Consider the following 12,732-nt stretch of genomic DNA (forward strand, 5'->3'; position numbering starts at 1 on the left):
GGTAAACAAGCGTATTTATGGTGAACGATGTAGTCGTAACGAAACGACGTTCCTCACTAGGATTTCGTGTACGAGATGAGCAAACAAAAATGTCACCCTTCTCGAGGAGTGTAATCACGGATCTAATAGCCCTCGATGCAACCGGGACGCAAACAATCTCGCGGACGTCTGTTTGGTGGAATATTTCGAAACGTGCGGTTTCGGGCAAAGTGCCGAGCGCGAAGTTAGCAACAGGGGAGTGTATAAAAGGCGTTGTCACTTTGTTTTGGGAGGTATAACTGATTATGCGGCCATTAGAATGGGTACGTAGACTCCTAACAAAGAATATTTTTTATAAAAGATACTTTGTTCATTGCTTCGTGTGCAGTTGGAGATATTGGTGTTGTTCAACTGCGCTGCTGGACAGACTCAACGGACGGCTCGCCAGGCGGGATACGTTTACGAGATACCAAGAATACCATTCCCACCTCCTACTAGCAATCCGACAACCTATCAAACTAGCTCTACTCCTACGTATGCCCCTTCGTATCTACCACCCCCAGCACCGCCTCCAACACCACCGCCGCAACCGAAATATGTAGCACCACCGTCGCCTCCCCCACAACCACCTCCTTCAACGCCACCACCAACACCACGCACTTATGTTCCTCCAACACCTCCATCTCCAACACCTCCACCTTCACCACCTCCAACGCCCCCTTCACCTCCACCAACGCAACCAACGTACTCAACGCCAGCGCCAACCTATCTACCACCGTTCGGCCAAGTGGAACCGCAAGGTCAAGATTTTCGAGGACCCGCCAGCTTCCCGACGAGCACAGCATCGGCACAGGCGTTCAGCGACGTCAAAGTAACCAGACCGTACTCTACATCGGCTGGAAACTCCGCAGCAACTGCCCCAACGTTCACTTCACCAGCACCTACAACATCATCATCGTCGTCTGCATCAGCGTTCAGTTCGTCAGTTTCTACTGAGGGATACAGTTACCCCAGTTCTACAACAACGACTTCCCCTGCTTATAATACTTCTCCAACGCCTAGGCCAAGTTATCCTGCTCCTGCTCCTCAGCCAAGTTATCCTCCTCCTGCTCCTCAGCCAAGTTATCCTCCTCCTTCTCCACAGCCAAGTTATCCTGCTCCTCAACCAAGTTATCCCTCACCTCAGCCAAGTTATCCAGCTCCTTCTCCAAGGCCTAGTTACCCTGCTCCTCAACCAAGTTACCCTGCTCCTCAGCCAAGTTATCCAGCTCCTTCTCCACAGCCAAGTTATCCTACTCCTCAACCAAGTTATCCCTCACCTCAGCCAAGTTATCCAGCTCCTTCTCCTCAGCCAAGTTATCCTGCTCCTTCTCCAAGGCCTAGTTACCCTGCTCCTCAGCCAAGTTATCCAGCTCCTTCTCCTCAACCAAGTTATCCTTCCCCTCAGCCAAGTTATCCCTCACCTCAGCCAAGCTATCCAGCTCCTTCTCCAAGGCCTAGTTACCCTGCTCCTCAACCAAGCTACCCTGCACCTCAGCCAAGTTATCCAGCTCCTTCTCCAAGACCAAGTTACCCTGCTCCTCAGCCAAGTTATCCAGCTCCTCAGCCAAGACCAAGTTACCCAGCTCCTCAACCAAGCTACCCTGCACCTCAGCCAAGTTATCTTGCTCCTCAGCCAAGACCAAGTTACCCTGCTCCTCAGCCAAGACCAAGTTATCCAGCTCCTGCACCTCAACCAAGCTACCCTGCTCCTCGACCAAGTTACCCAGCTCCATCTCCACGACCAAGTTACCCTCCTCCTCAACCAAGTTACCCACAACCTTCACCACCCCCTCAGCCCTATTATCCGCCACCTAGACCTAGTTATCCAGCTCCACAGCCCCAAAATAACTACCCTGCCCCCCAACAAACTTATCTTCCAGCTCCCTAGCGCCTGTAACATCATCCCTCACCTACTGCTTCATACTCTGGTGGTTCAGGACTATAAAATGTGATACACTCACCGTCTCAGTCGCAATTGCAAAAAAATGACTGAAACGAAAATGCAAGGAGCTTTAAACAGTTCCTCTGAGTAATAAGATGTGAGAGAAATCAGCTTTTTCTCTTTTTAGCTCATGAATTAATAATTGAAAGGCTTATTTATTATAAAGAATCATATGTGCAGTATATGTTTGAATAACGAAATAATTTTTTTAAACATTTTAATCGGTAAATCTGAATTTCGTGTAATGACGTTCTCTTTGATATACACTTGAATACTTAAGCGAATAGTTTAACCTGTTGGTGGCAAATTAACACATTACCGACCGATTGATCGACTGTTTTACCGGCCAACACTTACCGACCGATAGCGTATTAATCGACTGTTTTACCGACCAAGTTAAGATAAGGATTTTTGTGATTATATTTTAAAAAATCTTGTAATTATAGCGCAATGTCTATGTTACGATGTAAATATGTATTTTATAACGCAAAAAAAAAAGGAATTTTCATATATCCAGTGAAAATGATCAATAATTAAATATTGTAAATTGACTATTCGAGTAGTTTTGATTGAACGTGAGGAATCATTTGTCTTGTGCAGCCTTATTTAGCATAACTGCACTTTATGTAACGTTTTCGTTCAAGTCATTATGGCTGAATTAATTTTTATAAAGGCAGGCTTCTATTGAATGGTATTTTTGTATATGAATTCACTATAGGAGATAAATTAATACATGAAACACATGCATCGACAAATTTTAGAATTCAGTGAACTTTATAAAATGATAACATAATAATTTGAGTCCCTTCCAACAGAAATTTAAAAGAATTATGTAAAAATACGAAATTCACGTACCTTTTATCGTGTGAAATGTAACGAATGCAACAGGAAGCTCGAAAAACCTAAATAATAACCTAAAAACCTAAATGACAGCACAATAAATGAAAATAATTCAGTCCAAATGCAAAATCGAATTAATTTTCAAATAAATACAATAATAATAACAATATCACGACGTTGTATGTTTTTATTTTTACCTTCTGCGCGTAGCAGACTCTATGCCGGATCATTTGAAACAACGAATGCTTCTTATTAACACATTACCGACCGATAGCCTATTAATCGACTGTTTTACCGACCAACGCTTACCGGCTGAGAGCCTATCAATCAACTGTTTTACCGACCAACGCTTACCGACCGATTAATCAACCGCTACCGGTCGGTAAAGTGTTAATATGTTACCACGTTTCCAAAATGGAGTGCTTAAACAATGTTAATGAGAAAATTGCAGACGGTAGAAAGCGAGCTAACCATGTACATAGATTTATTAACAAAACCAGGTTCATTATAAATACAGTTTGTACGATACCAGCTAATGCGACTACAATGAATATCACAGCATTTCTCAGGTAGACATTCCGAATGTCAGTCTCAGTAGCTTAAAAGTATTAATCCGCGAAACGCTTAAACCTAATTGAGTAGCGAACTATGAGCGAACTATGAGTTAATGATAATCATTCAGAGCTGGTGCGTAGCTGATATTAAACGAAAATATGTTTCGATTGGAAACATATGTTAAATCTGCACTACACCGGAAATTAAACAGCCATCATCCAACGTGTTAGCGTTTCTACATCTAACGGGACATGACTATGTACAATTTTTGTTATAATTATTATTACAATTACGATTTCTCTACGAAACAAATGAATTCATCCTGTTAAAAACCGAAAACATATATTTACATATCCGCAGAAATATAACCACGAAAACATTCTTTTTTATACGTAATTCTATTGCAATTAATTTTAAACACGCCAATTTAACAGTAGTTTGATTACTGAAATAAATACACTTACGAAATTATTGAAAAATCTCTGTTTTTAAATGGAACTATCAGCCGTAATTAATCTCATTAGTTTTGAAGCAATAATTGAAGAAATACTTACTTAGATTGCTCTTTAATAAAAATAGTCAACCGATATCACAATTACTATCTTAAGGAAAATAATTATTACAAATGTAGGTCAATTCGAACGCGTGACATTATTACACAAAAAGTCACATGCACGCTGATTACGATACACTAATTGTAAAATTCTACAAACGCTTTATCAACCTTCACGATGAAAAAAAATGAATATGATTACAATATAATCGGTTAATTATGTATAATCGACAGTCAACGATCGTGAATCGTAAACAACGTGCTGAAATTTTTATACGAAAATATATACATATACTTTTCTTCCCCCACGACTAATATACATTCGATTCGCTCGTCAAAATGAAATCAGTGCAATTTTGATGTGATTTGGATCTTCTTGCTTTCTATTCGACTCCAGTCTCCGTCAATTTGTCCAAGCAATCGTACGATTTCGATTGAATTATGTATCTGTAACATAGTATTGTTCTTCATTAGAACAACGAAAGCATTAAAATACAATTATATTAGTCTTAAGCACATCCCAATAATATTCGTGCAAATTTACTTGCATTATTCAATAAATAAGACCAGTATTACTATTAGATTTAATGTTAGTTTTTTTGTTATCTATCTTGTGAAAATAGGTTTATTTAACATGAAGTTTATAGGCCTGGGTTAGGTCTGGGTTAGATCTGAGTTAGGTCTGTTTTAGGTCTGGGTTAGGTCTGGGTTAGGTCTGGATTAGATCTAGGTTAGATCTGGGTTAGGTCTGGATTAGATCTGGGTTAGGTTTGGGTTAGGTCTGGGTTAGATCTGAGTTAGGTTTGGGTTAGGTCTGGATTAGATCTGGGTTAGATCTGGGTTAGGTCTGGATTAGATCTAGGTTAGATCTGGGTTAGGTCTGGGTTAGGTCTGGATTAGATCTGGGTTAGATCTGGGTTAGGTCTGGATTAGATCTAGGTTAGATCTGGGTTAGGTCTGGGTTAGGTCTGGATTAGATCTGGGTTAGATCTGGGTTAGGTCTGGGTTAGGTCTGGGTTAGGTCTGGATTTATAGATAACCTTATTCCCCCAGAGAATAGATTTATTTTGTTTTAAATAGATTTAACCCAGACCTAACCCAGACCTAACCCAGACTTATTCCAGACCTAACCCAGACCTAACCCAGACCTAACCCAGATCTAACTCAGATCTAATCCAGACCTAACCCAGACCTAACGCAGACTTATTCCAGACCTAACCCAGACTTATTCCAGACCTAACCCAGACCTAACCCAGACTTATTCCAGACCTAACCCAGACCTAACCCAGATCTAACTCAGATCTAATCCAGACCTAACCCAGACCTAACGCAGACTTATTCCAGACCTAACCCAGACTTATTCCAGACCTAACCCAGACCTAACCCAGACTTATTCCAGACCTAACCCAGACCTAACCCAGATCTAACTCAGATCTAATCCAGACCTAACCCAGACCTAACGCAGACTTATTCCAGACCTAACCCAGACTTATTCCAGACCTAACCCAGACCTAACCCAGACTTATTCCAGACCTAACCCAGACCTAACCCAGACCTAACCCAGACCTAACACAGACCTAACCCAGACCTAACCTCCGTTATCAGCGATGAATTGGTCTGGGTTAGGTCTGGATTAAGTCTGAATTAAGTCTGGGTTAGGTCTGGGTTAGGTCTGAATTAAGTCTGGGTTAGGTCTGGGTTAGACTGACACGTATTCATTAATCATTGAATAGCAAACAAGCCCTATCGTCGAACGAGCTAGTCAGATCATTTGATCGTATACAAAACAAGCATAGTTTATATTTACAATATAACAAGAGTTTATATTTACATGTAAATCACATATTTTCTGTGTTTAAATCAGTTAACTGTTCAATTCCTTTATCAGTCAAATTGGCTCACAACCATAAAAGCAGAGAGGAATCAACATTTCCATATACTTCATTACGTAACTAAAATCCACCATTTTAAGTTTCATATACATACAGTAATCAGCTTTTTAATGAGTCAAATCAGTCCCTAAATCTATTGTTAAAAGTGTTACGCGCAGCGCTGTTTAAGAGTGTAATAATAAAGCAAAAGCACCATAGAACTAACCCAAAGTTACGATCAACAAGAATTCTATCGTCTGCGAGACAACCGTTTGTGCGTGGGGTCCCTTCGACCCACGTGGAAGATCATTTTTCCAGGCTTGGCGGCCTTAAAAGTCTGCAAGGCCCTCGCATGTGTCAATCCATTCATCGATATTCCATTGATAGCCAGAATCTCGTCTCCAACTCTGAGAGTACCATCGTCAGCCGCCTGGCCACCAGCCATGATATCCTTCACGAAGATGCCCATCGATCCTTTGTTACTATCCGATCCACCGACGATCGAGAAACCCAACTTCTTCGTCCCACTTTTCTCCAGAGTGATCGTCAGCAGATCCATCGTGAGACTAGTCGCCCTGCGCGGACAGGAAACCGGATTGTCGCGTTTCCTCACCACGTAGAACTTCCTCATGCCAGTCATCTTCTGATCGGAGCCCTTTTTCGTGCACGACTCGCCTTCCATGCGATCCGCGGACACGTAATTCCCGTCTTTCGTCAGTGCACCGACTACTTTGCACTTGGGCGAGTCCACCGAGACCGGAACTTCCGTCTTCTCCTGTTTCAACGTCCACACCTCGGAGTCGCTACGAGTACGGACCAATATGTCCCCCCAAGTGTCGCTCCAAGTGTCACCCAGCTCCTCGCCAAACGTGAAAGTGGGCTCCCTAGCTATCTGCAACTCGACAGTCCCCGTGCAGCTCCTCAGCGCGTTCCTAGCCTCGAGGATCGACATTCCGCGCAGCCTCCTCCCGCAAACACGCACGATCTCGTCACCGATCCGAAACTGCTTCGACTTGGCCGCCTCCCCGATCGCGTCCATCTTGGAAATCACGTAGAAAGGTCTGACAGCCTCTCGCCTCTCCACGGAAATACCAAGACACCCGGGTCTCTCCACGAACAGCTTCATAGTTTTCAGTTCTCGACGGATCAAGGTCTTGGCTGGGGTCGCTGGAGGCGCCATCTTCGTCGATTGCGCCAGTCTCTTCGCCTTGTTCCTCGAGTTCAAGGTGTCTGAGTTCTTCAGCTCCATCTGGGATCGCGATCTCTTTGGACTGTAGTACTGCAGAGGGTTGCTCACGATCGTAGAGTTCATCTTCGATGCTGGTGGACTGTCTTTACATGGAGACGCGGCGGTTTCTAGCAAATACACCGCGCTGGGGGATGCTTTCGCGTGTTTACGAGATTTTAATGGTATGTGAGACCTGGTCTCCTTCTGCAAGCTCTGCAACTTCACCGACCTCTTCTCCGGTAGCCTGGAGAGCTCTTTGCTCGAGAGATTGCAAAATGTCCTCGACACACCTGCGTTGATTGAGGTTGCCTTCGACGAGTCGATGTAGCTTTTTGGCAAGGTGTTGGCATCGGATTTTGCGTACTCTGTATTGCAGCTCATCCGAAACTCTGGAAACCCAGCGAAGGTATCCTCGTCACAGCTGTCGGTGTCGTCCTCATCGGATAGCAAAGTAGTAGTGTTTGTTCTCGTGGACTCGTTCAACAGACTTAACGAGTTGTTCTCGACCAGAGTCTCGTCGAGACAGGAAGCTCCCGTTTCAGTTTCCTCGGTCCTCGTAGTCTCGTCTGTCTTCTTCGGAGTGCTGACTGGCAACGACAAATCGATCCCGTGGTAGTCGTCGGAGGTTATGGAGAAGCTACGCGGTTTCAACATCGCTGGTACAGAGTTCTCGCTGTCAGGAGAATCCGCTCCAGCTCGCGTGCTGTCGGAGTCGTAGCCACTCTCGTCGCAACCTAATCGCAGGTTGTTCATCAGGTCTTCCAGACCTGTCGTTGGGCAAGTTCTTTGAGCATCGGTTCTGTAAATGAGAACACACGATTTTAACTATTTGAAATTTTAGGTTGATCTAAAATTGATATTGGTGAAGGTAAATGCAGGTTTGGAGTAACTTACGGACATTAGAACTATCGACAATTATTGAAACTAGCTGGGTTAGGTCTGAATTAGATCTGGGTTAGATCTGAGTTAGGTCTGGGTTAGGTCTGGGTTAGATCTGAGTTAGATCTGGGTTAGATCTGGGTTAGGTCTGGGTTAGGTCTGGGTTAGGTCTGGGTTAGGTCTGGTTTAGGTCTGTTTTAGGTCTGGGTTAGGTCTGGGTTAGGTCTGGGTTAGGTCTGAGTTAGATCTGGGTTAGGTCTGGGTTAGGTCTGGGTTAGGTCTGGGTTAGGTCTGGGTTAGGTCTGGGTTAGGTCTGGGTTAGGTCTGGGTTAGGTCTGGGTTAGGTCTGGGTTAGGTCTGGGTTAGGTCTGGGTTAGGTCTGGGTTAGGTCTGGGTTAGGTCTGGGTTAGGTCTGGGTTAGGTCTGGGTTAGGTCTGGGTTAGGTCTGGGTTAGGTCTGGGTTAGGTCTGGGTTAGGTCTGGGTTAGGTCTGGGTTAGGTCTGGGTTAGGTCTGGGTTAGGTCTGGGTTAGGTCTGGGTTAGGTCTGGGTTAGGTCTGGGTTAGGTCTGGGTTAGGTCTGGGTTAGGTCTGGGTTAGGTCTGGGTTAGGTCTGGGTTAGGTCTGTTTTAGGTCTGGGTTAGGACTGGATTAGATCTGGATTAGGTCTGGGTTAGGTCTGGATTAGATTTGGATTAGGTCCGGGTTAGGTCTGGGTTAGGTCTGGGTTAAATCTATTTAAAGCAAAATAAATCTATTCCCTTGGGGAATAAGGTTATCTATAAATCCAGACCTAACCCAGACCTAACCCAGACTTAATTCAGACCTAACCCAGACCTAACCCAGACTTAATTCAGACCTAACCCAGACCTAACCCAGACTTAATTCAGACCTAACCCAGACCTAACCCAGACTTAATTCAGACCTAACCCAGACCTAACCCAGACTTAATTCAGACCTAACCCAGACCTAACCCAGACCTAACCCAGACTTATTCCAGACCAAACCCAGATCTAACTCATATCTAATCCAGACCTAACCCAGACCTAACTCAGATCTAATCCAGACCTAACCCAGACCTAACCCAGACCTAATCTAGACCTAACCCAGACCTAACCCAGACCTAATCTAGACCTAACCCAGACCTAACCCAGACCTAATCTAGACCTAATCCAGACCTAACCCAGACCTAACCCCCGTTGTCAGCGATGAATTGGTCTGGGTTAGGTCTGGGTTAGATCTGTTTTAAGTCTGGATTAGCTCTGGGTTAGGTCTGGATTAGATCTGGATTAGATCTGGGTTAGGTCTGGGTTAGGTCTGGGTTAATAAAACTGTTATTAAAAATTATGAATGGGTCATTTCGACTGCTTTAGTAGCTCTAGTATTGGTAACACATGGTTTTATATTACGTCTGTAAATGATTTCACGTTACAAGGTAACTCACAAAAACAAAGTCTAAAGAAGTAACTTCTACGGAATTAAACAGAGATCAAGATGATGTTTTTCTCTTGCACAGTTAACATGAAAGACACAAGTCTGTGAAAACGTCTATCTACACTCATTTTTAATAACCTCTTGAAACATTCACAAGGAGCTACCTCTTCCTGGATTAATTCTTTATCTTAAAAGCTAAAAGTTCACTTTGATCATTAGTTATCTGTCATGTCATAATTATTACAGACATTTAACGAATGTTCCCTGCAATATTGGAAGCTATTTTTAGTAACCATAGCTAAAAGCAATTCTGACCTATCACATTCGCTGACGCTGGCGCGCGTGTTGAAAAGGTTCCTCTTAATATTATTCAGCTGACTGCTAAGAAAGTCTTTCGTGTGCGTCGATACACTGTTTTTGCTACCATCCGACGTGGACCGACCGGTTCGTTGTTTTGGACTCGAGCTTCTCCTCACATCGCCCAAGGTTTCCCTAGCAAAATCTGATCCCTCTTGCGTCTTCAGCATGCCATGATTCTTCAAAATATAATCCAACACTCTTTGCTGCTCCTGGAGGTCCTGGATGCTGCGACTGATCTGTTTCTTCTTCTCGTGCAGAAGGGATTCGCGACCCAGTCGACTGTCATCAGCGCTGGCGCGAAAGGGTACGTTTTTTATAGCACCTTCGCTCAGGGCTTTCTCCATTGGATAATGACTGATGCAGGTGACATCCTCCTCTTGGATAGTCACGTTCCTGGACACTTCACCCCCTAGGAGATTGCTGTTACGTTCCGTGCTCCTGAACAAGTTCCGCAGGGACTCCACTCTGGACACTCTCTTTGGCTTTGGTAACTCTGGCGATGGGCTGCAACTCTGAACACAATCGAATCTTGTAATTAAAGAAGCTGCACCATTTACCTTGCAAATATGTCTTTTGTTTCGTTCCTTTATATCGCCAGAGCAATTCTCAGTTTAGTCATTTTTTTTATAATGCAATATTGCAGTACACGTCAACTAATGAGCTTCAAATAACATCGAATGAAACAAATTTCATTGGCCTGAAAAACGAATTTATTGGAAAATAAGTGTCGAATTTTTCCATTTCCTTTTGAAGGTTATTCGATGCTGTATGCTGTTGTATTATACAAAATTTATGTTAACACATTACCGACCGATAGCCTATTAATCGACTGTTTTACCGACCAACGCTTACCGACCGATAAAACAGTTGATTAATAGGCTATCGGTCGGTAAGCGTTGGCCGGTAAAACAGTCGATTAATAGGCTATCGGTCGGTAAAGTGTTAAACATAATATCGAAGAAGAGTGCTCTGATTAGAAACGTTTAAATCGATTACATAAATTTTCCTTACGCAACACAAGATTCTAGAACTTTCAGTATAATTGATATCGTTTATTTATTCACTTTCATCTACGTTAGATCTCTATCGAGCATTTTGATGCAACGCTCCAGTTAAATTACTGATTCCAGGAAAGAGTGGTGATTGGCAGGTTACCAAACAGGTGAGATCGAGTCGAGTAATTAAATTAATTAGGTGTAAATTAAAGTATTTACTTTTTCTTTCTCGTCCGTGACGTCGCCGCAGCTCTTCCGGTTCGGGCTCCATCGTCTCCTTCGGCTCGAGACCGAAAGCAACTCCGAACTATCCGATCTCTTCAGCTGATCCCATCTTCGACCCACTTTCCTACCCCATGTCGAAATTCCTGCGATGCAAACCACGAATCGCGTTAATTTCTGCTTCATAATGGCACGTCACTTTACAGGAAAGTCATGAAAGCATTCACTAACACTATAAAACGTGTCTGATATTTTTAGCGATAAATAAAGCAATCGTGGGATGCTCTCGTTTATCCAAATCGTTAGATAAGTGTTAGAAGAAGCATTTCATACGTTTTTATTTTTCTGAAATAACAAATTTGCATTAATAAATACCTCTAATAACACTCCAACACAGATTTAATTAATAATCGTTGGTTTAATGCATTATTAACGCATTACCGACCGGATAGCCTATTGATCGACTGTTTTACCGACCAACGCTTACCGACCGATAAAACAGTTGATTAATAGGCTATCAGTCGGTAAGCGTTGGTCGGTAAAACAGTCGATTAATAGGCTACCAGTCGGTAAAGTGTTAATTACTATCAATTTCACATGAAATTTAGCTATCATGAGTGCATTAAACGCTGTAACGCTTCATGATTTCAACGAGAAAATTAGAAAATATATGAAGAGTGATACCACGCTTAAAATATAATATTGTAAAAATAATTTCAATGAAAATTCAACTTTAATTTATTTAAATATAAATTTAATTTATAATAATTCATTTTAAGTGAATAATTTTCAATAAATACTAAAAGAAATTGAGTCAGAAACTAGGTCAAACAGAATTAATTTTCATAAAGATTTCTAAAACATTCTAATCAAACGCTAAATGAAAATTCAACTTAAATTTATTTAAATATAAATTTAATTTATAATAATTCATTTTAAGTGAATAATTTTCAATAAATACTAAAAGAAATTGAGTCAGAAATTAAGTCAGAAATTAGGTCAAACAGAATTAATTTTCATAAAGATTTCTAAAACATTCTAATCAAACGCTAAAATATTTTCTAGAAAGTACGATTTCAAAATTTATTTATGGAGAGACTTTATCATACTTTAGAAGCACCACTCGATTAAAGTTAATTACCCAAATTAGAACATTGATTTTTAGAGTTTTGAACATTTTACCTTTGCGATTAGATACGCAAGATTGAGAAGAAGAGGGTTTCACCGCGTCTCCAGCGTTTTCTCGTCCCGAACCATCGTTTTCGCTCTGCGTCTTCTTTTTTTCAGAGTTCTCATCGACAGCAGTTCCATCCTGAGACAATGGCGTGGCCGAGACAAGCTGAGGACTGGTATCAGATGCCTGACGTTTGAACAGACGCATCGCGATAGCCTGGAATCACAAACAGCGACGCCATTGATCAGAGAAACGAATAACTTTCGATCCACGATCGAAAATTGACGTTCACGGTAATACAGGAAGCGTAAGACGCTTTCTCTGGAAGCTAAAAACCATAGAAAGGAAGCGAACACCAAGAAAGGGGATCTCTTCGAGTAGTCAAACCGCAAAAACCGGGGTGAACGTCCAATCGTAGCGAGAACAAGCATTGGAAGTTCAGTAAAAGCCTAACTCACTTTCCCGGCATTCCAAGGACGTTTGGCAAGCTGTAATCCTCTTCTATTCGCGTCAAATTTATCATTATAGTGTTTACGCCTTTGCTTATATCGAACGAGTGTCGAAAACGATCGATCGTAATGTTTATGAAGCCTTTAATTTTCTATTTTTCTTCTTTGACAACCATGATCAAGCTACTCTCGAAAAACTGTATATTCTGAAG

At 42.2% G+C, this 12,732-nt stretch overlaps 2 protein-coding genes across 2 annotated transcripts in view; one reads left to right on the plus strand and one right to left on the minus strand.

The window, feature by feature from the left end:
• Positions 1-284: 284 nt before the first annotated feature.
• On the plus strand, positions 285-1,909 carry LOC122402825 (extensin-like). The gene is made up of 2 exons (XM_043405947.1): positions 285-302; positions 368-1,909. The coding sequence occupies exons 1-2, from the start codon at positions 285-287 to the stop codon at positions 1,907-1,909; spliced, it is 1,560 nt and encodes a 519-aa protein (XP_043261882.1).
• A 2,385-nt stretch (positions 1,910-4,294) lies between these two features.
• LOC122402826 overlaps positions 4,295-12,732 on the minus strand; it is a 39,749-nt gene continuing 31,311 nt past the window's right edge. The window contains exons 2-6 of the mRNA XM_043405948.1: positions 12,080-12,287; positions 10,895-11,043; positions 9,636-10,192; positions 6,052-7,809; positions 4,295-4,358 (exon numbers count right to left, since the gene is read on the minus strand). Of these exons, the coding sequence (XP_043261883.1) occupies positions 4,295-4,358; positions 6,052-7,809; positions 9,636-10,192; positions 10,895-11,043; positions 12,080-12,287 (2,736 nt within the window). The remainder of the gene's footprint in view (positions 4,359-6,051; positions 7,810-9,635; positions 10,193-10,894; positions 11,044-12,079; positions 12,288-12,732) is intronic.

Source organism: Colletes gigas, unplaced genomic scaffold (assembly GCF_013123115.1).
Source record: "Colletes gigas isolate AHSC1104 unplaced genomic scaffold, ASM1312311v1 Colletes_gigas_Sc00040, whole genome shotgun sequence".
Taxonomy (NCBI): domain Eukaryota; kingdom Metazoa; phylum Arthropoda; class Insecta; order Hymenoptera; family Colletidae; genus Colletes; species Colletes gigas.